Here is a 24,742-nt window from a genome sequence, read left to right as displayed (position 1 = left end):
GGCGTCTTGCGTCGGATCGATGTCCCTCGAAGGCCTCCATCGAGGGCGACGTCACTGGATGTTACAAATAGGACACACATCGCCTGTAGCCTCAGTTTAAGTTTTTCCCCCCCCAGAACGTGTGGCACCAGTCTCATGCCTGCTTAAGCCTTTGACAGGGTAGAATGGAACTTCCTGATGGGAGTCTTATGCAAAGTTGGGATAGGGCCTACATTTAGAAGGGGGATTCAGGCAGTTTATACAGCACCCAAAGCCTCAGTATTTGTAAATGAAGAATACGCTAGACGGTTTCAATTAAAACAGGGTACAAGTTAGGGATGCACCCTCTCGGCTATCCTCTTCGCCCTCTCATTGGAACCATTGCCACAGAAGATGAGGGAAGATACCCAGGTAGAGGGATTGCAACTAGGCTAGACTGAGTATAAAGTGGCATAGTATGCCGATGACATACTCCATTTAGCCAACCCGGAAACATCCATCCCCATAGCCATGCACCTCCTCCTTGAGGAGTACGGCCGAATTACTGGTTTTACAGTCAACAGAACCAAGTCAATTTTGTTCCCCGTACAAGGGTCCGCAGAGGCAAGCGGTCTTACAATTGAGCACAGTATGTTGCAATATTTAGGAATACGAATTACAAGGTAGATATGAGACCAACTTTTCGAAACTCCTTCAAAATGTCCATGTGGACCTGGCTACATGGGACAAATTGACAATATCCTGGTTAGGACGCCTCAATGTGATAAAAATGGCCTGTCTCCCACGATTCTTGTACCACTTGCAAATGCTTCCCATTAGGATACCAGGACACTTCTTCTTAGAGGTCAAGAAGGCGATCGTAAGATTCATCTGGCAAGGGAAAAAAACTAGAATCGCATATGATACCCTGACATTGCCTAAGGACAAAGGCGGGGTGGGTCTTCCAGACCTCAGGAAATATTATGAAGCGGCCCAACAACGGGTGCTTATTCCCCACCTACGTAAGCAAAAAGAACCACAGTGGATCTCAATGGACAATCACTACCTATCCCCGGCCACAGTCTCTGAGTGGCTGTGGGCCCCAAGGAGAAAACTATTAAACAGATTGAAAGCACACCCAATACTAGAAACCATATGGGAAATATGGAGGGAAAGCACAAAGATGAGGAACATTACGACATGGCCATCACCGTTGAGCCACCTGTGGTCCCCAGGTATTAATGACCACATCCTCAATGTAGAAAGATTTCAAACTTGGTATGAAGCAGGGCTGGAAAGAGTAGGCCAACTTTTGAAAAATGACTCCATCACACTCCCGGAACTAGGGGAGGCCCTTGGGATGGGGGTTCTGTCCACATTCCAATTCTTACAGATTAAGGGCATCTTAATGAGACCTGAATGGAAAGATAAATTGAGAAGAGAACTTACCCCTTTCGAGACACTACTGAACTCCAAGACAGAGATGAAGGGGTTGATATCGGCTATGTACAAAACACTCAGAGGCAGGTAGAGGAACTACGGAACCCCTCAGAGTAAAATGGGAAAGAGACCTGGGGGAAGAGATTGATCCAGCTACATGGAGAGAAATGTGCAGAGCGGCGCCCCGAACATCTATATCATGTCAATATAAATTACATGCTATCAAACTGTTACATCCATGGCAGTATGATCCACATAGACTCTCCAAAATGTACCAGTCAGCCAGCCCACTAAGTTGGCACAAATGTGGGGAAGTTGCAAACTATTGGCACATATGATGGGGATGTCCCTGAATTAAGATATACTGAGACGAGGTCTTCGGGTGGATTAGGGACCTAGACGGGGTTCAAAGAATGGCAGACCCCTATAATTGTCATGATGCCTACCCCCGGGGACCCAGACCAAGTCCCGCAACCCCGGAAGCAGGCATCAAGCTATTCCAAGCAAGCCCAACAACCCCTGCTAGGGGCTATTTGGATGCAGTCCTGGCGTCTATGGCGCCAGGTTCATATGGAGAGTCAGTCCTGGCACCATAGGCGCCAGGCTCATAGATTAAAACTTACCTGATGCAGACCATGTTGCAAACTTACCTGATGCAGACCATGCTGCAAGAGCTCCAAGCCAAAAGGGGCTTGGAAGGGACTACTTTACCTAGGGACTATTTTTTTTACTTGGATGGGGCTGGGGAAGAATACTTACCTGGGACTACTTTGGAGGCTATTTAAACTATGCCCGAAGAGCAGCACACGCTTCGCGTTATTCTGCATCCAGCAGCGTAACGCTCACCGTGTCTGCAAGTCTGCATCCAGTCTTCTGCCACGCCCGCCTTGAGTCTGGAGCTCCTAGAAAAAGGGAGAAAGAAGGAGAAAAGGTTAGAACAAGAGCAATACCTTTGATCCTTACCCGAATTCCCGATCCATCCCGCCTTCGAGCTGGAAGAAAGAAGTTATTTTGTGGGCGCTGCCTCACCTGCTGCAGCGCCGCGCTGAACTCACCGGCCTTCGCAGCATCTTCACATTCCACCGCATCCTTCTGCATGTTCCCGCCGCACTCCGCCACCTAAGATTACCTGATGCAGACCATGCTGCAAGAGCTCCAAGCCAAAAGGGGCTTGGAAGGGACTACTTTACCTAGGGACTATTTTTTTTACTTGGATGGGGCTGGGGAAGAATACTTACCTGGGACTACTTTGGAGGCTATTTAAACTATGCCCGAAGAGCAGCACACGCTTCGCGTTATTCTGCATCCAGCAGCGTAACGCTCACCGTGTCTGCAAGTCTGCATCCAGTCTTCTGCCACGCCCGCCTTGAGTCTGGAGCTCCTAGAAAAAGGGAGAAAGAAGGAGAAAAGGTTAGAACAAGAGCAATACCTTTGATCCTTACCCGAATTCCCGATCCATCCCGCCTTCGAGCTGGAAGAAAGAAGTTATTTTATGCGCGCTGCCTCACCTGCTGCAGCGCCGCGCTGAACTCACCGGCCTTCGCAGCATCTTCACATTCCACCGCATCCTTCTGCATGTTCCCGCCGCACTCCGCCACCTAAGGGGAAGACAAGAACAGCAAGGTGAGCCAAGGGAATACACAGAGGCAATATTAGTTACCCCCCATAGACTTACCTGATTTTACCACCGGGGTACTATTGCTCTTCACGGGTCGGCGCAGCTTCCACTGCATCCTCGCCGAACCCCAGCCCCTAAGGGGAAATAAAAGGACAGCAAGGTGAAACAAAGGGACAAACAAGGGGAAACCTCCTCTCCACAATAGACTTACCTGATTTTACCGCCAGAGGCATTATTCCCCGTGACTTCATACTTTCTCTCAGCGCCTGAAAAGGGAGAAAGCAACAGGTTACATATTGACATTATTTTATCAAACTTTGTTGGATAATACAAATCCTTACCTGAATATCACCGGTTGCCACGAGGAACTCTTTGCTAGGGTCAAGCTGCAACCTGCAAGGAATCGGACAAGAGTGAAAGTCAGACCTTTGAACTCTTACGAACTACATACTTACGGCGTCTTGCCGGGAATGTCAGAGTCAATATTGTTCTGGAACTCACCAATTCCTTCGAGCCAGTGAAGCAACTGGTTATCTACGCGCCCCTACGCTCAATGCAGGATGGAGAGCACATCTTTCCAAACCATCAGGTGAGACTATAAGAGGGGACATCAAAGGTGATCAGTGGGGAGAACAGCGGGAGTGGAAGCTGGGGTGGGGGGGTTAACGCTCAACTCCACGGGTGGTTAATTCCCTTTCTCCATTTGCAGAAGAATATTTCTATGGGCCAAGCAAACGAAGCTAGGTGGGCCAGTCCAGTCCGTCATCTCGGCACAACGCGTCACATTGGTGGAGACCGCAGCTGTCCAGTTCAGATCGACGCCCCTGTGGGAGCCAGGTGAGCGTAACAATAACATCCTGTTTGGTTTCGAGAAGTATGAGGATGAATGGAGAAGAGTCCAAGGTCTGGCCGCACAACTACTGCTAGCTGCCCGGGCCCTGCTAGCTATGAAGTGGAAATCTGTAACCACCCAGAGCGAGGGAGAATGGGTCAATGTAGTGTTAAACATATGTATTATGGAAAAAATAACATTGTCCCTACATGGCAGGTCCACACAATGTGATATACAGGAACAATACATTAGGGTGTAGAAATATGTAGTATACCTGACCCTGCTAACTGGCTTTTTATGCAATATCCTCCCACTGTTTGACATTGTCTCACATGTTACCCAAAATGTGATGAATAAACATAAAGAGGTGTTCCCTAATAAGGGGGTCCCCTAGAATCTGAAAAATGACCACACAAATATAAGACCACACCACTCTCGTAAAATAAAGGCCAAGCCCAAGGGGGTTGGGGGGCTGGGGCAGATGCGGTTGAGGGAATGGGAACAGGAATGGTTACTACAAGATCTTACAGATCACAGTTGAGAATATAAACCAAGTTTGTACTAAATGTTGAATCTAGCTTACTGAATTCCAGACTCTGTCTTGTAATCAAATGTTTATACCTATTTCTCTTTTTCCCTTTTGTGTGACCTGTTTCTATTAAAACCTAATAAAACTAAATACATTTAAAAAAAAAAAAAATAGGACGCACAGCGCCCGTAGCCTCAGGTTATGTTTTTTCCTCTATAACGTGTGACATGCACCCATCCAATGCCTGCTTGACTGCACATAGCCTTGCGGGAACGTAAGCTGCAATAGCATAGTACATTCTCCAGAGGGGCAGACTGGGAGGGCGATGTGAAGTACCTTGGAGGAACATCCAGTCGAAAGAACGTTACCAGTTGGTAAGTAACTTGTTCCTCGAATGGATTGTGTCCTCCAACGAATTCCACATCTTTGACAGACTCCCAAAGCAGTACCAGAAAAATGGAGGTGGGAAAAGAATTTAGAATATCCAATCAGATGGCAGAATAAAGAACCGCCTTACCAAAGGCCATATCTTTACCATGGAGCGTGTCCAGGGAGTAATGTTTGACAAAGGTGTGGATAGAAGCCCATGTGGCTGAGTCACAAATATTCCTAATAGCAACTCCCTGATGCAGGGCTGTGGAAGTTGCCACACCCCTAGTGGAATGAGCCCGCAACCCTTCAGGAGGTTCATTGCCCGCCAATCGGTAACATTCAGTAATGGTAAGGATAATCTACCTGGACATGGTTTGTTTGTTAACAGCCTGGCCCAATCGGTGTCCAGCATAACCCACAAAGAGTTGATCGTCCACTCCGACCCTGGACATCCTAGAAATATAAAAGCTCAGAGCTCTCCTACGGTCCAACCTATGGAGTCGCTCCTCTTCCTTACCAGGATGAGGAAGAGGATAGAAAGCAGGAAGTACCACTTTCTGGCTCAGATGAAACTCAGACACTACCTTAGGAAAAAAGGAACGATGTACCCTCTGTACAACCCTATCCTTGTGGAACACAGTAAAGGACGGCTTACAAGAAAGTGCCTGGAATTCACTCACTCTGCGAGAACACTGTCTTGAAAGACAACAGTCTCAAAGGACAAGAGTGCAAAGGTTCAAATAAGGTTCAAATGGAACACCCATCAGGAATTTCAAGACCAAATTCATATCCCGGCACCTGGAACGGGGACGGCGGGAACACATTAGCGAGCCCTTTGAGAAATTGGCAAATCAAAGGAATCTTAAAATAAGAACATTCTTCAAACGAGCGCTTGAAGATGGACAGCTCAGCCAGGTAACCTTTAATGGTACCTACTTGAAGGCCCCTGTGGGCAAAAGAAAGCAAGGATAGAACCATGGGATTGGAACACTGAAAAGGATCAACATTTTGTCCTCTGCACCAGTCGCAAAAAACGTATGCCAACAGCAACGGTACAGGGATTAGTTGCTAGCCGCCTGGCCGAACACCTCCATGACGTCATCCGGGAGGTCCCAATCCTTCTACCTCAACCTTTCAGATACCAGGCGTGAAGGTTGAGAGTCCTGACCTTTGGATGGAGAATCTGACCCCCCCGCAAAAGCAAATCCTCTCCGTAGGGAAGACGGCATGGAGGGCAGATGGACATTACTAGAAGGTCCGGGTACCACGCTGTACTGGCCTAATCTGGAGCAATGAGGATCATGTGGGATCCCAACCTCCGCAACCTCCTTAACACTTGAAGAATGACTGGGACCGGGGGAAACACGTACAGAAGTGGGAATGACCAATCCATGACAAATGCGTCTCCTAAGGCTCCTCTCGGAGGAAATTCCCTTGAGCAGAATCTCTCGCACTTCCGGTTGGCACTGGTCACGTAGAGATCCACTTGTGGGGTTCCCCAAAGGGCGAAGATCTCCAAAAGGACTTCCTGAGCCAACTCCCACTCTTGACAGACTGTGCTCTGCCTGCTCAGAGCATCTGCCGCCGCATTCTCCTCTCCTGCCAGATGAACTGCTGAGAGTGATCTTCCCTGCTGGATTGCCCAAAACCAGAGCTGCATCGCCTCTCTGCACAAGGGGAGTGACCCTACCCCCTCTTTTTTGTTGAGGTAATGCCTGGCCACTGTATTGTCTGGCATGATCGGGACACACTTCCCCTGCACAGATGGCAGAAAAGCGCCTTCAGGGCCAGCCTGATGGCCCTCAGCTCTAACAGGTTGATGTGGAGTTTGGACTCCGACAGAGACCAACGACCGCTGGCGGTCAAATCTTCAGCATGAGCTACCTATCCTGTGAGGGTAGCGTCCGTTACAACTGTCACCTCCGGCCACGGTTGCCCTTGTTGGCCTACCACAGCAGATCCTGTGAGAACGAGAGTGGAATCTGAACGGGAACCGACATCTTGCCTCAGAATTGTGACCACTGCATCTTGAGGACCCACTGCAGAGATCTCATCCTCAGTCTGGCCTCTGGCACCAGAAAAATGCAGGATGCCATGAGGTCGAGCAACCTTAACAATTCGAACGCCGGGAGACTCTGGGCATGTTGAAACCTGTCCACAAAGTGATGAGCCCTCACCTTGGGAGGTGAGCACTTCCCCAAGGACATGTCCCACACAGCCTGATGTACTGGAGCTGCTGGGAAGGTGTCCGATGCGACTTCTTGAAATTGAGGGAGAAGCCCAGCTTGTGGAGGGAGTGGCAGGTGTGACCGAGATGATCCATCGCTTGCTCGGGAGAAAGCGCACGAATCAGCCAGTCCTCCAGGTAGGGGTAGATGTGAATTCCCTCTCACCTGAGACACGCTGCCACCACCACCATTAACTTGGTGAAGACCCTCGGGCGGAGGTCAATCCAAATGGCAGGACCTGAAACTGAAAGTGTGAGCTGCCAGCCACAAACCTCAGGTACCTTCTGTGCATTGGATGAATAGGCACATGAAAGTAAGCATCCTGTAGGTCCAGAGACACCAACCAATCCTGAAGCCGAAGGGCCTGGAGGATCTGAGAAAGAGTGACCATTTTGAACTTGGCCTTCCTGAGAAGTTTGTTCACCCAACGCAAGTCCAAGAGGGGTCTCAATCCCCCGTCTTTCTTCAGAATCAAAAAATATGGGGAATACCATCCCTTGTTCCTCTCTGCTACAGGCACCAGTTCTATAGCGCCTTTCTCCAGCAGGGTCAAGATTTCCTGCACAAGGAGCAGATCTTGAAGCTTCAAAGAGATTCCCTGGTGGATTGTCGTGAGGCTGCTTTAGGAAGGGAAAGCAGTAGCGTGGGCTATTGTACCCAGAACCCACGCATCCGAAGTAATAGCTTGTCATTCTTTGAGATGCTGAGACAGTGCCTCCAACCAGCGAACAATGGGACATGGCCTCATGCACATTTTGGAGTGGCTTAGGCAGTGCTTGAAGACAAAGAGGCAGCTGCCTGAGCAGCTTTGGCACCCCTATTTCCCCCGACCACCACAGGTACTTTTAAGCTGACCCCTTTGACTGGCGGCTCCGCTCGTTCTACCAAAGGAGGAATAGTAACAAAAAGACCCTCCCCTCCACTGCTGTCCCCTAGGAAGAAAAGGCGTAGGTTGATGCACAGTTGCGCTCAAAGATTTCGCCACAGCTTTTGAGGTCTGCAACCTTTCAAGGCTCTTGTCAGCCTTGCTGCCAAACAAATGCGCACCATCAAAGCGCATGTTCAAAAGACGGGCTTGCATATCCCGAGCAAAATCCGACTTCCGCAACCACGCAAATCTGCGTATAACGGTGCCGTCGGTCCTGGACCGGCTAACACTGTCTGCCGTGTCCAAACCCGACTGAAAGGATTCACACATGGCATCCTTGCCATCCTGCACGAGAGCAAGGAACCCATCCCTTTCTTCCCCTTTGGGAATATGCTCAGCCGCTAGAGAAACATAATTCCACAGAGTGTGTGAAAATCTTGCCAGGGTACAAAAGGAGTGGACTTGAACGCCATAATGCACGCAGAAAAAACATTGCGTGCCCAACCGTCGAATCATTTGCCGTAACTATCAGGAGGGATGGTAGGGTATGCTGCCTGCCCCGAGGTGGTCGTAGCCGCCTGAACCACCAAACTCTCGTGAGTGGGGTGAGATGAAAGGTCGCCGGGGTCGCTACCAGAAGGGCTGTATTTTTGAGTTAATGTTTTGTTAACTGCCGGAAGAGATTCCGGTGTCTGCCAAGCAGCCGCCAACCTTTTCTGCAATGTCAAATGAAAAGCTAACACCGGGTCAGAGGACGGACCTTGATCCAAAATATCTGTTAAGTCCTCGTCTCGTATCCTTACCAGGTTTCTGCGTCCAACTACGCAGCAGCCACCTGTGCTTGTGTGTTTATTTGTAATATGATGCAAAAGAGCCACCTAAGATTTAATGCCGTAGATCGGCTAGGATGAAGCCTGATTGAGCCGGATGCACCAACACTTGCATTTATGGAAGCAGCTGAGTGGCATATATTAGCGCAACATTTTAGCGTCTGCATTTATGAGGGACAGGGGCCTATATGAACCTAGTTCATGTGTTGGCCTGCCCGGATTCACCCATACTTTGATAAAGGATTGAGAAAGCGATGGTGGAGGCCACCCAAGCTCCAGCTATTCCTCCCATAGTAAGCAGCCTAGGCGTCGGGGTCTGCCCGGAATTCCTACCCAAGCCGTCCGACTCAGGGGCCTTCCTTGATGCCAAGGATGTAATCGCTGCAACACACTCCTCCACCATTACTGGCTGATCAAGGCAGAGACAAGCCACCTCTGCCAGGCACAGAAGATTCCCTATCCCCCATATACTTGGCCAACTCCTCTTCCATACAGGTGTCTACATTGCTATAAAAAGACTCATAATAACAGAGGAATTCTCTGTTAATCCCATCATCAGTGGTCAACACCTCCCCAGTCTGCCCCTCAATCTCTGCAATGGGCTGCACGCCCCTCTCCAGACCTGCCAGGAACTGTCCGAGTTTGTCTGCCTCTCGATATCAGAGTGCCTGAATGGGCTTCACCAAGCACCGAACCTCTTTATCCAGCATGTACTGTAATTTCTGCCATTTCCCTTAATCATGCCCAGAAGTTCACTGCACCTCAACCTCCTGTAGTTCCCTATGGGTTTTCTTCAGTATCAATCAATTCTCTGTGCAACCACACCTTGAATGCCTCCTAAATAGTAGCGTACCGAGCCACCGACCCTTCACTCCTCTCAACAAAAAAATAAAAAAAATATGCGATCTTATCTCGTAAGGTTGTAACAATACTAGTAGCTAGCAACAACGATGAAGGCATCCTCCACAACTGTTTCAGTCTAGGGGGCACATCCAGCATTGGTGACAGCTCTACAGTCAAATTATCAGATAAAGTCCTTGGATGTATAGCATAGTCACAAACCGGTATGAAACGAGGCAGGTTCCAGGCTCACTTAGGTTACTTCTGGTAGGTTTATTACCAGTTTTTAAGACATAGTTACAATAGGACATAATTACAAACAACACCGGCTCCCATCACCCAGGCAAGCAGGATCTAACTGCCTCAGCAAGGAACCTCACCCATGAACATTCCAACATTCACACATCAACATTCCACATGACATCACAAGCTACAGCACATCCAGACAGGCCCTACATAGCACACCTCCCTCTGTTACCAATACACACATACACCTGACATCACAGACAAGCACATCATAACACTGCAGCACCTAATTAGAGGATATCAAAAGTCTATTCTAGACATCCTGTCATGGACCATTGAAGAATACTTTTTTTTCCGCTATCCCAGGGTGTTTGATCCTCCAGATATCTACCGACCCCAGTTGGGACCTGACCAGTCTAATGATCTGTGCCACATCCGTGAGGGCGCGCTGGGTTTTCATGGAGTGGTCAAGCACAGTGTTGAGGATATTGTTGAAGTCACCGCCCCACGCAAGTATGGTGTCGGCAGCGTTCAGCAGCATCTCTGACAAATGACAGTAAAAATCTGGGTCATCTATATTTGGACCATATGTGTTGACCAACCCATGTTTTGCACCCAGGATCCGCCCTCAAACAGTCACATAGCACCCGCTGGGTCAACAACTCTTATCTACCTGAAAACATAGGGGCCGATGCACCAGGGTGAGTTCTGTGAAATAAACAACAACTCTGGGAGTATATGTTATAATATTTAGGGATGGGTTGCATTTGAGCATCACGTATTCACCCACAGGTGTTCTTTCTATTTTTCTTTGTTTAGTAAGTGCTTCCATGATTCTTCTAGATTCTTCTACCCGGTTCCCCCTCCAGCCTACTTCTGTAGGAGTCTGTCCTGATACATTCTGGTTTCACCATCACTGTCTTGTGGCCAATGCTGGATTGGACTTTTATGGACTTCATTGATTCACGGTGTGTCACCCTTTCTCATGGTTGCCCTGAATCATGCTGTGTTATGCTCACTTGGTTCCACGGGGGCGCCACCCAGCAATCAGTGTCCAGGTATCCCTCCTTGCGATGCCCATTTGTGACCAGAGGAAGAATCCTGCCAGAAATACAGGTAAACAATGTTTAGGACCGGGTAACTGGGTTTAACAACCTCCCACCACCCGGTATGTCTGCGGTCCCTCTGGGCTTCCTCTCACCTTGTTCTTGATGTTGGCGGGTTCTCCGTCCTGCTGTCTCGGCAGGGGCGCGTGGTGCTTTGCGGGCAATGGCGATCGAGTTACTTCACTGATGCCGGCACGACGTGAGTCTTTCAGGTAGGTCTTACTGCTATGATGTTTTGCTGTCCTATCATGCCTTTCTGGAATTAACAATGTCTTTTTTTCTTCCTTAGGTACGTAGAAGTCCAATTCGTGGTGAAGATTGGATTCGAGGTTCGCTGCTAAGTATTAGCGTTTTTGGGGCGCCTAGACGCAGTGAGTTGGCGCTTAACGCAGTGCTAAGGGTGCCTTGCCTTTGCTAACCTGTTATCTTTTGTCTTCACAGGTCGCGGTGCTCCCCCTGAGCTTAGTATTCCAGAGATGTTGCGGAATGAAGTGCGAGTGGGAAGGTAAGCCTTTTGGCGGAGTTTGTTAACTGTGTAAAATGTCTAAAGCCTTGTCTTTCCCTTTCTGCAGGTCCATCGATCCGAAAGAGCGCTGGTTCCGGGATGCCGGTCGGAAGAGCTGAGAACCGCTAATGATGGAATTCAGGTAAGCTGCAATCTTTTCTAACAATGTCTTCTTTCTTTTTCTGCAGATGCTTTTTATCCGAGGTTCGTGGCTGAAGCTGAACGCAGTGAGCGTCACGTTGCAGTATTGCAAACTAACGCGAAGCGTGTCAGTCCAGTCAGGCGTGGTTTAAAGAGCTTCAAGAATGAAGTCCAGGTAAAATAGTTCCAAGGTGCCACATCCAAACCATCCTTCTGCAAGCCAGGTTCCAAGAAGCCTGATTCTGTGGATGCTTCCACATTGAATGACAGTAACAAAAAGTAGTTCCCAAGCACAAACTCATTAAGTATGAGCCTGGTGCCAAAGGTGCCAGGACTGGCCCCAAGAAGGCCTCAGTTGGGATTTAGAGGAGACTGGGGTCAAGGCTCCCCCTGGCCCATGGGTAAACCAGAGGGGCTTCGGGGTAAGGGTTGTGGCATGCTGTTCCCATCTTCATCTTGTATACAGGCTTGCAACATTATGTGTTACTAATGACTTCTGCAATTGTATTCAATCTCCCCTCTTGCTTCTCCACTCTTTTTGACTGCTTACTCTCTGTTCTCTCCTCTTCGCCCTTTCTCCCTTTTCCTATCTCCTAATTCCTCCTCTCCTCCCCTTACTTTCTTCTATGCACTATCAGAATTGTCCCTGGAACTAGTATGGTAGCAACCTCGTCTGTCTCCTCCCCTTACTTGTTTTTCACCCCCCACCCCCCCAGCACTATCTGAAATGCTGTCAAGTCTAGTACAATAGTCGCTTGTTTTCTTCCTCCCATCCCTTTCTGCACCCCTCTCCCTCACCTTTTGTTTTCTCTGGCTCTACCAAAAATGTTGTCAGGCCTAGTACGGTAGTCACTGGTCCGTTTCCATGTCCTTCCCACTCTCCTCTTCCCTTCCTTATCTATGTCTTATCTCTTGCACTTTCTAAAATGTCGTCAGGCCGAGTACGATAGTTAATTCCTTGCTGTTCATGGCCTGTAAAAATGTAATTGTATTTTCCCCTGTTCCCTCCCTTTCCTTTAAGCACTTTGAAACACATTGTGTATAGGCTCTTTATAAATATCATATCACCCCTCGCGCCTGGGACAAGTAATCCGTATAAAAACACTGCTATCCCCAGTTAGGCACAAACCCCTTGTGCAGAGGTCCCAACGCATGCATTTTCTGTAACATCACTATCTTGGGGCGATGACTGTCTAAGTACGCACAACTTTTCCGGCTTTAATGGGGTTAAGACCACAGACATTCCAGTTAATCAGTTGGACATGAGCACCCATTTCTTGTCATGGGATCAATAATCTGCACGCCCAACCTTCACCCGTGCTTATTGTCCTGGTCTGATCTCTCAACCAAGAAGCAACATGTCTGCCAACTTTTATAATCAAACTCCCCAAAAACTCAATCACACTCGCCTCCCCTTCTGCCCAAAGTTTCCCATCACCCATCCATCACCTCCCTCATCATCATCACTCCAAACTCGATGATGCGTCCCATAACAACTGTGGAAATCTCATGGGGTGCGTTGCGAGCCGCAGCATTGCTGGAAGGACCACCATGTGCCCCGGCAATTTCTTTGTTATTTCTGTGTGCCGTTGCCCAGATGTATCCCGGCTTTAGTATGAATTACAATGGTAGTTCAATTAGTCTCTGCTGTTTTGAGGGGCAGGAGCCTCAGCTGGGGCAGTACTTTTATTGTTACGCCATTCCCTCAGTGGCAGAGGGATAGACGCCTCTATATAGGCGATGGCATCAGCTGAAGACTCAAAGAAGTGTGCCTGCCCATGATGTATTCGCAGTTTGGCTGGGAACATGAGTGCATATGTGATCTGCCAGGCTCGCAGCAGGCGGTCAACTGGGTTATAGGATCTACGCAGCACCTGTACACCAGCCAAAAAAATCAGGATAGATATGGATGTTGCTGGCCTCATAGCAGAGCGATCCCTGCACAGGGGACATTTTCAAAATAAGATCCCAGTCTCTATAATTGAGCAATTTAGCAATGATGGTGGGAGGGCTTCCGGGAGAGGAGCACGGGCGCGATGAGCATGTTCCACCGAGAACTGAGCTGCCCCAAATAGTCGTTTCAGTAGCTCCTCTACAAATGGTTGCATGGGCCCTGTGACAGCCCGTTCCAGCACACCCACTATCTGGACATTATTGCGCCGTGAGCGCGCTTCTAGGTCTTCACACTTGACCGGAAAAGCTAATTCAGCCTTCAACCCGGATATGGCACGGTCATGCTATCCCACCTTATCTTCCAACTCTCCTATTTCGGCCTCAGTGACTCTGCCTCTCTCTTTATCCAGCTTAGCTTTCAGGGAGCTAATATTTGCCTCATTGTCGTCCAATTTGACATTGACCGACATGAATCCTCGTTGCATAGCTGTCATCAGTTGGTCCTCCCGGATGCTCCCCTCCAACGAGGTCTGGGCGTCACTATTTCAGCTCATCCATTTTCGAGGCTCTTGTGCAAGAGCCCATAGGCCCTTTTTTTCTCCCTGCACCCTTTGTCATTGTGCAGCATCGGGTAGCAGACCCTATACTAAATGCTAAAAAAGAGATCTTCAACACAAGAATACACAATGCTAAATCTGGTACTAAAGAGCTCTTCTCCATTCTACGAGAACTGGAATCTCCCATACCCCCCACATCAAGGACAAAACATGGTTCAATAATATCCAACAAGCGCTCTCAAATAAAATAGCCCTCTTGCAAGCTAAAATAGAATCCAAAAAAGCCAGTATCACACCTAAGAACCACCCTGACAAACGGCACAGCCTTCCACCCCCTGACTGCCCTCTTTTCCACTACTCACCGATCAAGGAGGAGGATGTAATAAACTTAATTGCCAGCTTAAAACCTTCCAATTGTCTTGGTGACTTATGTCCTGCTTCAGTCATCAACGACGGTGCCAGTGACCTAGCCCCATTCATCACTGCACTTGTTAATGCCTCATTCAAAAATTCGGAAGTCCCCAATAACCTTAAAGAGGCTTGGGTCCTAACCCTTGCTCAAAAAACCTAACTTAGACCCCAACACTCCCACTAATTATAGGCCCATCACTACGGTCCCATTCCTCCTAAAAATGTTAGACAGAGTAGCATACCTCCAAATCCAAAAACATTTGGAAGAACACAACCTTTTAGGACTGCGAAAATCCGGCTTTAGACCTAGGCACGGGACAGAAACAGCCCTCCTGGATCTAAAAATCCAAATGGATGAAGCCAAGGACAAGTTGGCCATTCTGCTCTTGTTGGATCTGTCTGCAGCCTTCGACTTAGTCCATCACCAAATTCTCACCGAAAACTTCTCCTCGGCTGCTGCATTCTCCCAGGATGCCACCAATTGGATTCGGTCTTTCCTCTCAGACAGAACAACCAGGGTCTTTGCCCCCTCAGGCGGCGCTGCTGCTGACCCAGTCCCAACCCAATGTGGAGTCCCCCAAGGCTCTTGTATCTCCCCCACACTTTACAACACCTTCACTAAGCTCCTCTTCGACCGCCTTGATGACCTGGGCGTCAAATACACCAACTATGCTGATGACACCCATGTCCTCATCGCCCTCACAGGGAATTATGACAAGGATATTGCTTAACTGAACGAGAGCTACCTAGAAATACAAGCATGGATGGCCACTCACAGCCTTTGCTTAAATGATGATAATGCGGAACTGCTTATTGTCGGCTCACAGTCTCGCCTCAACAAATTGGACCCCAGGTACCATTCCTTCATCATCGACAGTAATGTCATAAAAGTTTCTAAGGAAGTCAAAACTCTAGGGGTATACCTTGACTCCACACTCTCCATTAAACAGCAAATCAATGCCACCATCTCAACAACGGCCTATACCAATACACTTATAAATGCCTGCAGACCTTTTCTCTCCATCAACAGCTGCCTCTCTTTAGCTAGAGCCCTCATATTATCTAAACTAGATTATTGCAACACTCTTTTCCTCGGCTCTACTAACCACAACCTGAACAGACTGCAGATCTTGCAAAACAATGCCCTCCGATGCGCCCTTAACCTTCCTCGTAAGGCCCACATAACCACATTCAGAAAGGAAGCCCACTGAATCCCCATCCAAGATAGAATTAAACTCCGGGCACTTGTCATCACACACAAATGCCTACATCTGACAGCCCCACGTTATCTTTCAGACATATTCACGAGACAGCACTCCACCAGACCTCCACCAACTCACCATACCAAAGTACAACCTGAAAACGGCTGGGGGAGCCAGCTTTCCAGTATTGGCAGCTAAATACTGGAATGCACTACCCATGACTATTAGAGCAGACACTTCATTTTGTTTTTTTAGAGCCAAAGTCAAGGATCTGCTCTTCACCCAACATCAGAATGAATACACGTCATAACAGAGGTACCCAAACTGTATTTTGATCACGTTATGATTTACTGTACCCTACCTGGACCACGCTGTAACAGGATCTATTGTAACATGTATTGTAATGCTTCTTTTTCTGTTCATATTCTGTTTGTGCAACATTATGTAACCAATGTTGAGCTGAAAATTTCCTAGCGCCCAGTTACCCGAGGGTTGGGTTGCGCTTTACAAATAAACAAACTAAACTATATGCAGCTCATACTCACAAACAACCAAAGCTTTGTGCCCAGTTCAACTCCAGTTACTGTGCCAATTAACCGGATTCAAGCTTCCTGGCACTAAACTCGAGGTGGCAAAAATATGTGCTACCCCTTGGGTCCAGCAATGCCAGGTTTCAGCACTGAAATGCAATAATATTAATGACAGCCTATATCTCAACATCGTTCCAAGAAGAGAGCGTGTCAGGTACCCCCACAGGCGCGTGTGGTAGGGTCCAGCTAAGCAGTCAGCACTGGTTGTGTACCATCTGTTGTGCAGTTAAATCCAGTAAAACAGCTCCTCAATCTTGGCCTGCGCACAGCACCTTATATGTCCAGCCACCTACATCTAAATGTCTCTGCTGGGGGTGGGTGACTCGAGACTCCCCACCCCTCCTATGCAAGCACCACTGATGTGATCTCCTCTGCAGTGTCACCATGGATGTTCCTTCTCCCACGCACAGTGTAATGAAAGGAAGCAGGGCGCAGCCCCACCGTTGATCCTGCCGTTAATACTATGTGCCACGCAGCGTGCACTCTGCCCAGGAGCCCTGCTGCTCCTCACGGCCCCAGGCCATCAGCAACACTGGCCTTGTGGAGCAGGCCAACCCCGACTCGGAACATCTAAACAGAAGAATGTACCCTTGCTGCTATTTATTTTCATATTTTTTCTTCTTTAAAAATAATAAATTATTGTTTTTGAAAGGTTTCCGGATTGTGGAAATCCTAAGGTATGATCAGCCGCTATTCTTATATATCCATCCAAATAGTGAAATAGCTCTGTGTTCCAAGAGACAATATTACGGTGATGCTTCCAGTGTTTGAAAAATAAATAAAGGGTGACTAATATATTATAGGAAGAATACAAGACAATCACTTTCTACTTCCAAGGACATAAAAATCATATATTTAAAGAAAACCGGAACACATAATCGGAAGTCAAACCCCGACTCGGGACACGGCAAGCGGCAAACCAGACAGCTTCGGGACTCCTGTCCGCTGTCACAGTGCTCCAGTGCTGGCAAACGCTGATTCCCTCCCACCAGGGACCTTTGAAGTAGAAGCAACGCGGGACCGGCCGCTCACAACCCCAGTGTAGGCCAATCACACCTGTGGCCCACAGTTCCTGGAATGCCCAGCATGCAGATGCATCCTCCAGGTGCACCCTCTACCGTATGCTGGACTGCGCACCCAAATCAATTAGGCTTCGGATTCTCTGGAGACTTGGTCGCAAGGAGCTGCAGACCCTCCACATCCACACAGCGCCGCATGGAAAATGGCACCAAGCAGGAAATATTATGCAATCGGGTTTTGCCGGGTCTGGAGCGAGAGGCTCAAGCCGCATCTTGCTGCAGCACCCCCCTTTTACCTTTTTCTGAAGGGCTAAATGAAAAGGCAAGGGGACCCTAACCTAAGATGTCGGTCAAGCCATCTTGTTCAAAAGGTGCAACTGGTTTGCCCTATCCCAGGGTATTCCGTTCCTTTTCTCATTAACTGTATGACGCCTCACCGTGCTCAGATGGAAAAGGTTTTCCTAATTCTAACTCCAGTTAAATGTAAAGACCACTTGCACTTGGCAGATGGTCATATAAATCCCTCAGCATTGATTCCTCTGATATCCGGGCATCAGGTACATTGGGTGTACCATATTACAACCCAAAAGGTGGTGTATCCTGATGTGAGGGCTCATGTTCTTTGGAAATTGAAGAAAGGGACTTGAAAAACCTCAGGTGGTTTGAATGATTTTTCAATTTCCTTCGAAGGCATTGAAGGCTTAGATACAGGTGGAGATGCTTCAAAGAGCTCAACCCGCGACTCGAAAGAGTCTTCGAATGACAAGGCCTGGACCTGATCTCGAATCAATGCCTCTCGATGGGTCGGCAGCTTTTCACCCAGGCTTGAGGGCACAGGAGTCTTAGTCTTACTTTCCTCCTTATCGGCCTTGGCAGGCGCAACAGGGTCATGGCTCTTCACTTTTCTTTCGTGGGGGGCCTGGGACGCAGTCTCATATATTTTTTAACATCTACAGCCAAAAGCCCCCCCCCATTCAGCTTGAGTCGTTGACTTACCCAGGGCAGGCTACCCTGCGTTCAGGCAAGAAGTCTGAAGACAAGGGTGGGGAATCTGTGGCATTGTTTCTTCGAAGATGAGGAATGGTGAGAACCGCTACGTGAACAGGAACGTTTCTTCAAACGTTTCTTCGGCAGAGAGTCACCTCTTGATTCATCGGAAGAACACCTTTTATATGGAGTTGTGGAAGGTATTTTAGTGGGGGCCTACCTGCCGCTAGTTTCCCCTTGCGTTGCTTGAGCGCCTTACCCGTCATGGATTGGCAGGATACACAGTAAGCCGTCCTGTGGTCTACGCCAAGGGACCATAAACAAATAAGATGTGGAACAGTTATCGACAATTTAAATCCAAAGTCGACATTTTTTGAACACGGTCTTCGGATTAGAAGACAATGACATTTTTGAGTGTGATAAGTTTTGTGAGAAACAAAAATAACTGTATCCAATGCAAAAGCTTTTTCAGAAAAACAGAACTGAAGTAATGGTGCAGTGTGTGCTTTTTATGCCATTGATGAGGTCAACCTCGAATGGAGACGGAGGCCCTCGAGGGACATCGAGTCAACGATGCACTACACCCTCTACCGCTAAAAATATTCTGAAGCAGCCGACAATCCATTAGAATAGAGCTATACACACAACTTTGTGATACAAGCACTGTGGTTCCTCACTACCGTTTCTCACACTCCTGGTCAAAAAGGGTAGTCACCAATGTGTGAGGTCACATAGGTCAATGGTGGAGGAGTGACAACGGTGTTGATTGAGTTAGCAAAAAACAACATTACAAAATGGACATCCATAGTCTCTTGCATTGGGGGCCACTGCACCCAAAGAAGCCTACTAACACTACATTCTCAAAAATGTAGGCAAGTGGGAAAACCCAGCAAGCGGTAACATGAAATGGTCTCACTACCCATAATGCATTTGACGGCACAGCAATTAAACAGCAGCACTAGAGATGAGAAACCTCTGATGAAAACAGAATGTAGAGGCCAACAAATCCTTGTAGAACCACCTGGTCTGCCAGCCGCCTTCTGTCCAAAATTCCCAAATTGTAGAGTGCAAGACCAGATTGTAAGGGTTGCAAGCCCTCTCACTTTTGAAATATTCCTCTTCCTGATCTGCTGTAATCAACATCTTTTCCCAGGTCACCTTAATGACTGGTTGCAAACATCTGCTCTACTCATTTCACACCAGCAGTTGGCACTTTTTAAAATAGATGCTACCTCTGCATAAAAAAAAGAAACCCATACATCTGTACTTTCAGATGAGCATGGAATCAAAACGTTTTGAATAAATATGTTTGGGAATTTTGGATATATTTACAGTGTTACTTCTTGATATCTTTCTGTTGTGTTGATTATTTTTCCACTCACTATTTCTCTTATGCTGTATTTTGACAAGGCTGTTTTATGTACTGCCCTTACTGTTTGAGAAACAGTATAAATATATACAATTAAATATAAAAATATTTGAATAAGATACTTTTCACAAGCAGTTATCCTGTCAAACATCTTTGGTCCTCTTCAATGCGCTTTGTTCAGGGTTATAGCTTTAAGCAGCTAAAAATGTAAAAGATACAGTACATTGTTGAGTAGAAATTTCCGGGACTTCTCATGTTTCAGGATAGCGATGGTAAGACGCAGATAGTGAATCTGGAGAGAAAAATCATGCATGGCATCTATTATAAATCTGATGTTAGCAATGAGCAAAATGAAATAAAGTCGTAACAAACATTAAACAAGGCCAATGACGACAGCACCCTTTATAGGGGTGGTTGCTGTATTGCAAGGATGACTTGAAAGGGCAAATACGTGGCAGAGTTGAGCGTGTTCAGTGCCTAGCAAAAGAAACTAGCAAAGTACACAAATAGCATAGGAGATGAAACAAGATGGCTGGCCAAAAAGCCTGGGTAATGATGAAAAATAAGTATTGCAATATGCCCGAGAAGGAAATAAGCAGCAAACACCCACAGTCCAGAAAAAGTACAAGAAAAATCAAACCAGGCTAGAAAATAGAAAGGTGCAAAAAGTAAACAGCCCAGAACTTGATGCTCACCCATTGGATTACAAATAATACTACCCAAGATAATTGTGTGGGCTTTATGAAGTTTGCTGATTTTTCATTCACACACTACACCCAAAATAGCACGATGTCCACCAAAAGTCTGAAATTAGCTTCAAAATATATTCAAGTCGTTGGGAGGAGTCAAGATTGCAACAAATTCATCAAGTAGAACATTCGATACATTGACCACTGTTATTTATTTACCTGCAATCCAAGGTCAGGGATGATGGGAGAAAATCTGTATGCACGCAACAGTGACATCATCAGCTGCTTGAGGCATTCGTGTACTTCATAATCCTGGGAAGCAAAATGCAATGGCCTTACTTTTCAGTGCCAATATGTTCATAAGGGAAGTGAGGCAGGGAAAACAAACCGAGTTTGGTTTTGTATGTAGTAATACGTTTTTCTCTGTAGTTAAAGGAGGGTAATATAGATGGGTAAAATGTCTAGGCTTAATTTAGCAAGGCAACATTTCTAAAGAATTTCACGAGAAGGTACACAGATTAACAGTTACAAGCAGCAGGGGAATTAATCAAGGCGCATCGATTCTGTTGCTAAAAGCTCAAAGTGTATTGGTCACTTTCCCTACTAAAGTAGGACTTTTACCAAATGCAAACAATTCTACCTTATATCTTCCACTCAGGGATTAGGAACAAAGGGTGCATTTACTTACATCAGTGATGAGAAATTGATAAAGCATCTAGTGTGTTTGATACATCTACTTTAAGAGAGAAGGGAGCAGCAAATACAACATGTACCAGATGCAAAGAAAATAATTGGACTACGCCATAAGATCACAGTCAACAGTATCCGATGGAGTTAAACTAGAAAGAGGAATTTAAGCTCTTTAAAATGTGCAAAAAGCAACAAAATGAAAATGTCATTTTTATACCTGAAGAAAAGAGTTTCACATATCTACAGAATTTGCAGGTAGCCACAGGTATGGCAATTAAATGTGTCAGAACCTACCTCCATAAGGAGCCACATGAGATCCAGAAGTCGTTGAATTAGAGAGTGTTCTTCTACAGAGCCACCCCCCTCCAGGATGCTGAGCAGGAAATTCATCAGGACATCTTCAACTAAGTAGACTTTGCACTGAAAACAAAAACAATGTCCATACTAAAACTATGCTATCAGCACCAGTCTTTCATTTAAAGACTGAACATGTACAGCAGATGGGTCATTTGCCATCTCATTACAAAGCACACACTAGTGGTGGTGTTTTCAGTCTCAATTTCAAATCAGCTACATGAAAATGCACTTCCACAAAGGCATGCATGACTATTCATACTGTGAACACACATTTACTTTAAATGCAATTCTTACCTTGCTAACCATGGCAGAGTAACCCATTTGCCAGACAGCACAGTTTACAAGTCAAACCAAAGGAGCGCTTGGGACTGTTAAGATGATGATCATATGAACTATTAACATCTTTACTCTTCTGCAAGTCAAGAACAGTTCCTTACAGGTCTGGCCTTGCAATTGCTTGAATGTTTGGTTTCTTAACTATGCATTGCACACGTGGGTGATGGCAATTCTACTTTTTAGATAAACAACTTGACACCTCTACTAACCTAAACCTAGCAGGTCTTCACAGAACAAGGTATTCTGCTGGCTTATCAATCTGCCCTCCATTACCATCTGTCACACGGACAGATCTTACTAACTATAAAGGAGAATAGAATGGCCTACTGACTGACAAATTCCAGCCGACCACTCAAGTTATACCACCACACCACAGATGCGAGAAAGAGGACGAAACACAGATTCACACACTGTCGCAGTGCAAACGTGCACCCTTGTCAACTGGGCAGGGAACATGAATGACTCCAGTCTATATACCAGGTATGCATACTCGCTGCACAGTGAACCCAGCAACCCTTTTTGTTAGTAAAATCAACTCACTAAAGGGAGGTGTGACCGCACTGGAAAGGCTATTCATCCCTCTGTGCTATTCCGCCTCCACAATTGTTTGAACTAATCGTTAGTTACTTGTTGGGGGAAGATACATAGAGTTCAAAGGATGTATGGGGTTGGGATAAGTTGTTGGGTTACAATGAGATACTATCTAACAAAAGTTGTCCTAATAGTTACATTCGTTATGCACACATTGTGCATTTATCTCCTTCAAAAAGTTCACAATAAATGTCTTAAATTCCCAACTCTGCAACAAAAAAAGCATGATAATTTTAGCTTTTGTAAAAACATGGTATGAGGGGCTTTCCTTATTTGCCAACCTCTTGCATTATCTTTAATCAATATTTCTTATTTCTCAAGTATGAGAGCCATTGTTTCAACTGAACGTTTTTCTACACATAGCGACCAAAAACAAACATTCAAGGAGGCAGCGAAAAAATGTTTCACTCCTATAGATCATATATTTAGTGAATCAAAAAACAGTGAGTACAGAGTTGTGATCCACACTTACATAAAACTAGTCAAACATATAGAGCCATACCAAAAAACAAGTTTTCAGTGTATCCAATATAACATGAACACCAATACATCACATGTATATACATTGGTAACTCTTAGGCTGTATGTGGTCCATGCATTGTATCCATCATTTATACTGGTTTGTATGGATTTATGTTCCTAGATAATATTTTCTAGGAGAGGGGGATTCTAGTAGGTCAACGTCACTAGTTATTAGTACATGTCTAAAACAGGATGCAGAGTGGCATTGCTGTCCTTTCCGTGAGATGTTTAGGCAGAGACTGATTTGACAAGCCTTCTTCTGGATCATTAGACTGTTGGGAGACCAGAGAACCATATTCGACTGGCTTGCCAGGAGTGTGCGAACTTAGTGATGTTGCTGCAGCTGTAGTCAACATCCTGGAGGTTGAAATTATTTTGTACGAGAGGTAAAATGTCCTGGATCCGTCCTGTACTTCCTGTGGTTATTTCCAAACGCAGTGCAGTTACGTCAGGGTTACAATGAGAAACCAGTTTCGATCGGTGCACACATCTTATTCAAGCTGCACATCACAGTACATTCCTTTGGGTACAATGATATTGTCCCGGTTATACAAGTCAAAATGGACCGATGAGCACCACAAGTGATGATACATTTTGAAAAGTTAGTAGTCTTTGTGACAAAATTAAATGAGGTACCATAATACAGCAGCTTAACAGGCATAGGCACACTGATGTATCCCTCCAGGAGACATATGGTTAGGGAAGAATGTACTGAGATACGCTGCCACCACCACCATCAGCTTGGTGAAAACCCGGAGGTCAATCTTGTACTTCTTGTACTTGTGATGAATCGGCACATGAATGTAAGCATCCTTGAGGTCGAGAGACACCAACCAATCCTGAAGCTGAAGGGCCTGGAGGATTTGAGAGAGAGTAACCATCTTGAACTTGTCCTTCCTGAGGAGCTTGTTCAAGCCACGCAAGTCCATGATGGGTCTCAATCCCCCGTCCTTTTTTGGGAAAATAAAATATGGGTAATACCATCCCTTGTTCCTCTCCACTACAGGCACCAGTTCTATGGCGCCTTTCTCCAGCAGGGATCCGATTTCCTGCGCAAGGAGCGGATCCAGACTCTTCAAAGAGAGCTTCCCTGGTGGATTGTCGCGAGGCCTCTGCCGGAAAGGAAGACAGTAGCCATGGGCTTTGATCTCCAGAAACCACACATCTGAAATAATGGCATGCCATTCTACAAGATGAGGCGCCAGCCTTCCCCGAACCGGCGAACCATGGGACATGGCCTCATGACTGAGCGGAAGCGGCAGTGCCTGAGGGCAAAGAGGCAACTGCCCGAGCGGCTTTGGCACCTCGAGTACCTTGTTTTCCACCTCTGGTACTCCTGCGTTGGCCCCTTTGACTGGCAGCCCCCCTCAATCTACAGAAGGAAGAGTAGTATCGAAAGGAACCTCCCCTCCATTGCTGTCCCCTAGGACGAAAAGGTGGAGGTTGACGTACTGCAGCGCTCAACGACTTCACTGCAGCTTTGGAGGTCTGCAACCTCTCAAGGCTCTCGTAAACCTTGCTGCCAAAAAGATGGACATCATCAAAGGGCATGTTGAGAAGCCGGGACTGTACATCAGGAGGAAATCCCCACTTCCGCAACCACGCAAACCTGCGCATCATGGTGCTCGCCGCCATGGATCGGGTGACACAGTCTGCCATGTCCAGACCCGACTGAACGGATTCACACATGGCATCCTTGCCATCCTGAACGAGGGCAAGAAAACCATCCTGTTCCTCTCCTTCGGGAATATGTTCAGCTGCCAAAGACACACAATTCCACAGAGTGCGTGAATCTTGCAAGGGCGCAAACTGAGTTGGCTGCTTGTAAAGCCATACTCCGAGAAGAAAATACCTTCTTCGCCCAACCGTCAAAGCGTTTGTCGTCCCCATCAGGAGGGATTGTAGGGTACGCCGCCTGCTTTGCTGGGGCCGTTTCTGCCTGTACCACCAAACTCTCCGGAGTAGGGTGAATGGACAAGTAGCAGGGGTCGCCACTGGCTGGATGGTATTTTTTCA

At 46.8% G+C, this 24,742-nt stretch overlaps 1 protein-coding gene across 5 annotated transcripts in view; it reads right to left on the bottom strand.

The window, feature by feature from the left end:
- RNF123 (ring finger protein 123) overlaps positions 1–24,742 on the bottom strand; it is a 3,033,138-nt gene that overhangs the window by 1,931,576 nt on the left and 1,076,820 nt on the right. For all 5 annotated transcript variants that reach the window (XM_069644183.1, XM_069644184.1, XM_069644185.1 and 2 more), the window contains exons 13-15: positions 21,215–21,340; positions 20,450–20,542; positions 19,760–19,833 (exon numbers count right to left, since the gene is read on the bottom strand). In XM_069644183.1, coding sequence (XP_069500284.1) covers positions 19,760–19,833; positions 20,450–20,542; positions 21,215–21,340 — 293 coding nt within the window. The remainder of the gene's footprint in view (positions 1–19,759; positions 19,834–20,449; positions 20,543–21,214; positions 21,341–24,742) is intronic.

The sequence above is a fragment of the Ambystoma mexicanum genome, chromosome 2p (genome assembly GCF_040938575.1).
Source record: "Ambystoma mexicanum isolate Mex_15411 chromosome 2p, UKY_AmexF1_1, whole genome shotgun sequence".
Lineage (NCBI taxonomy): Eukaryota > Metazoa > Chordata > Amphibia > Caudata > Ambystomatidae > Ambystoma > Ambystoma mexicanum.
This window is presented reverse-complemented; position numbering and strand designations above follow the sequence as displayed.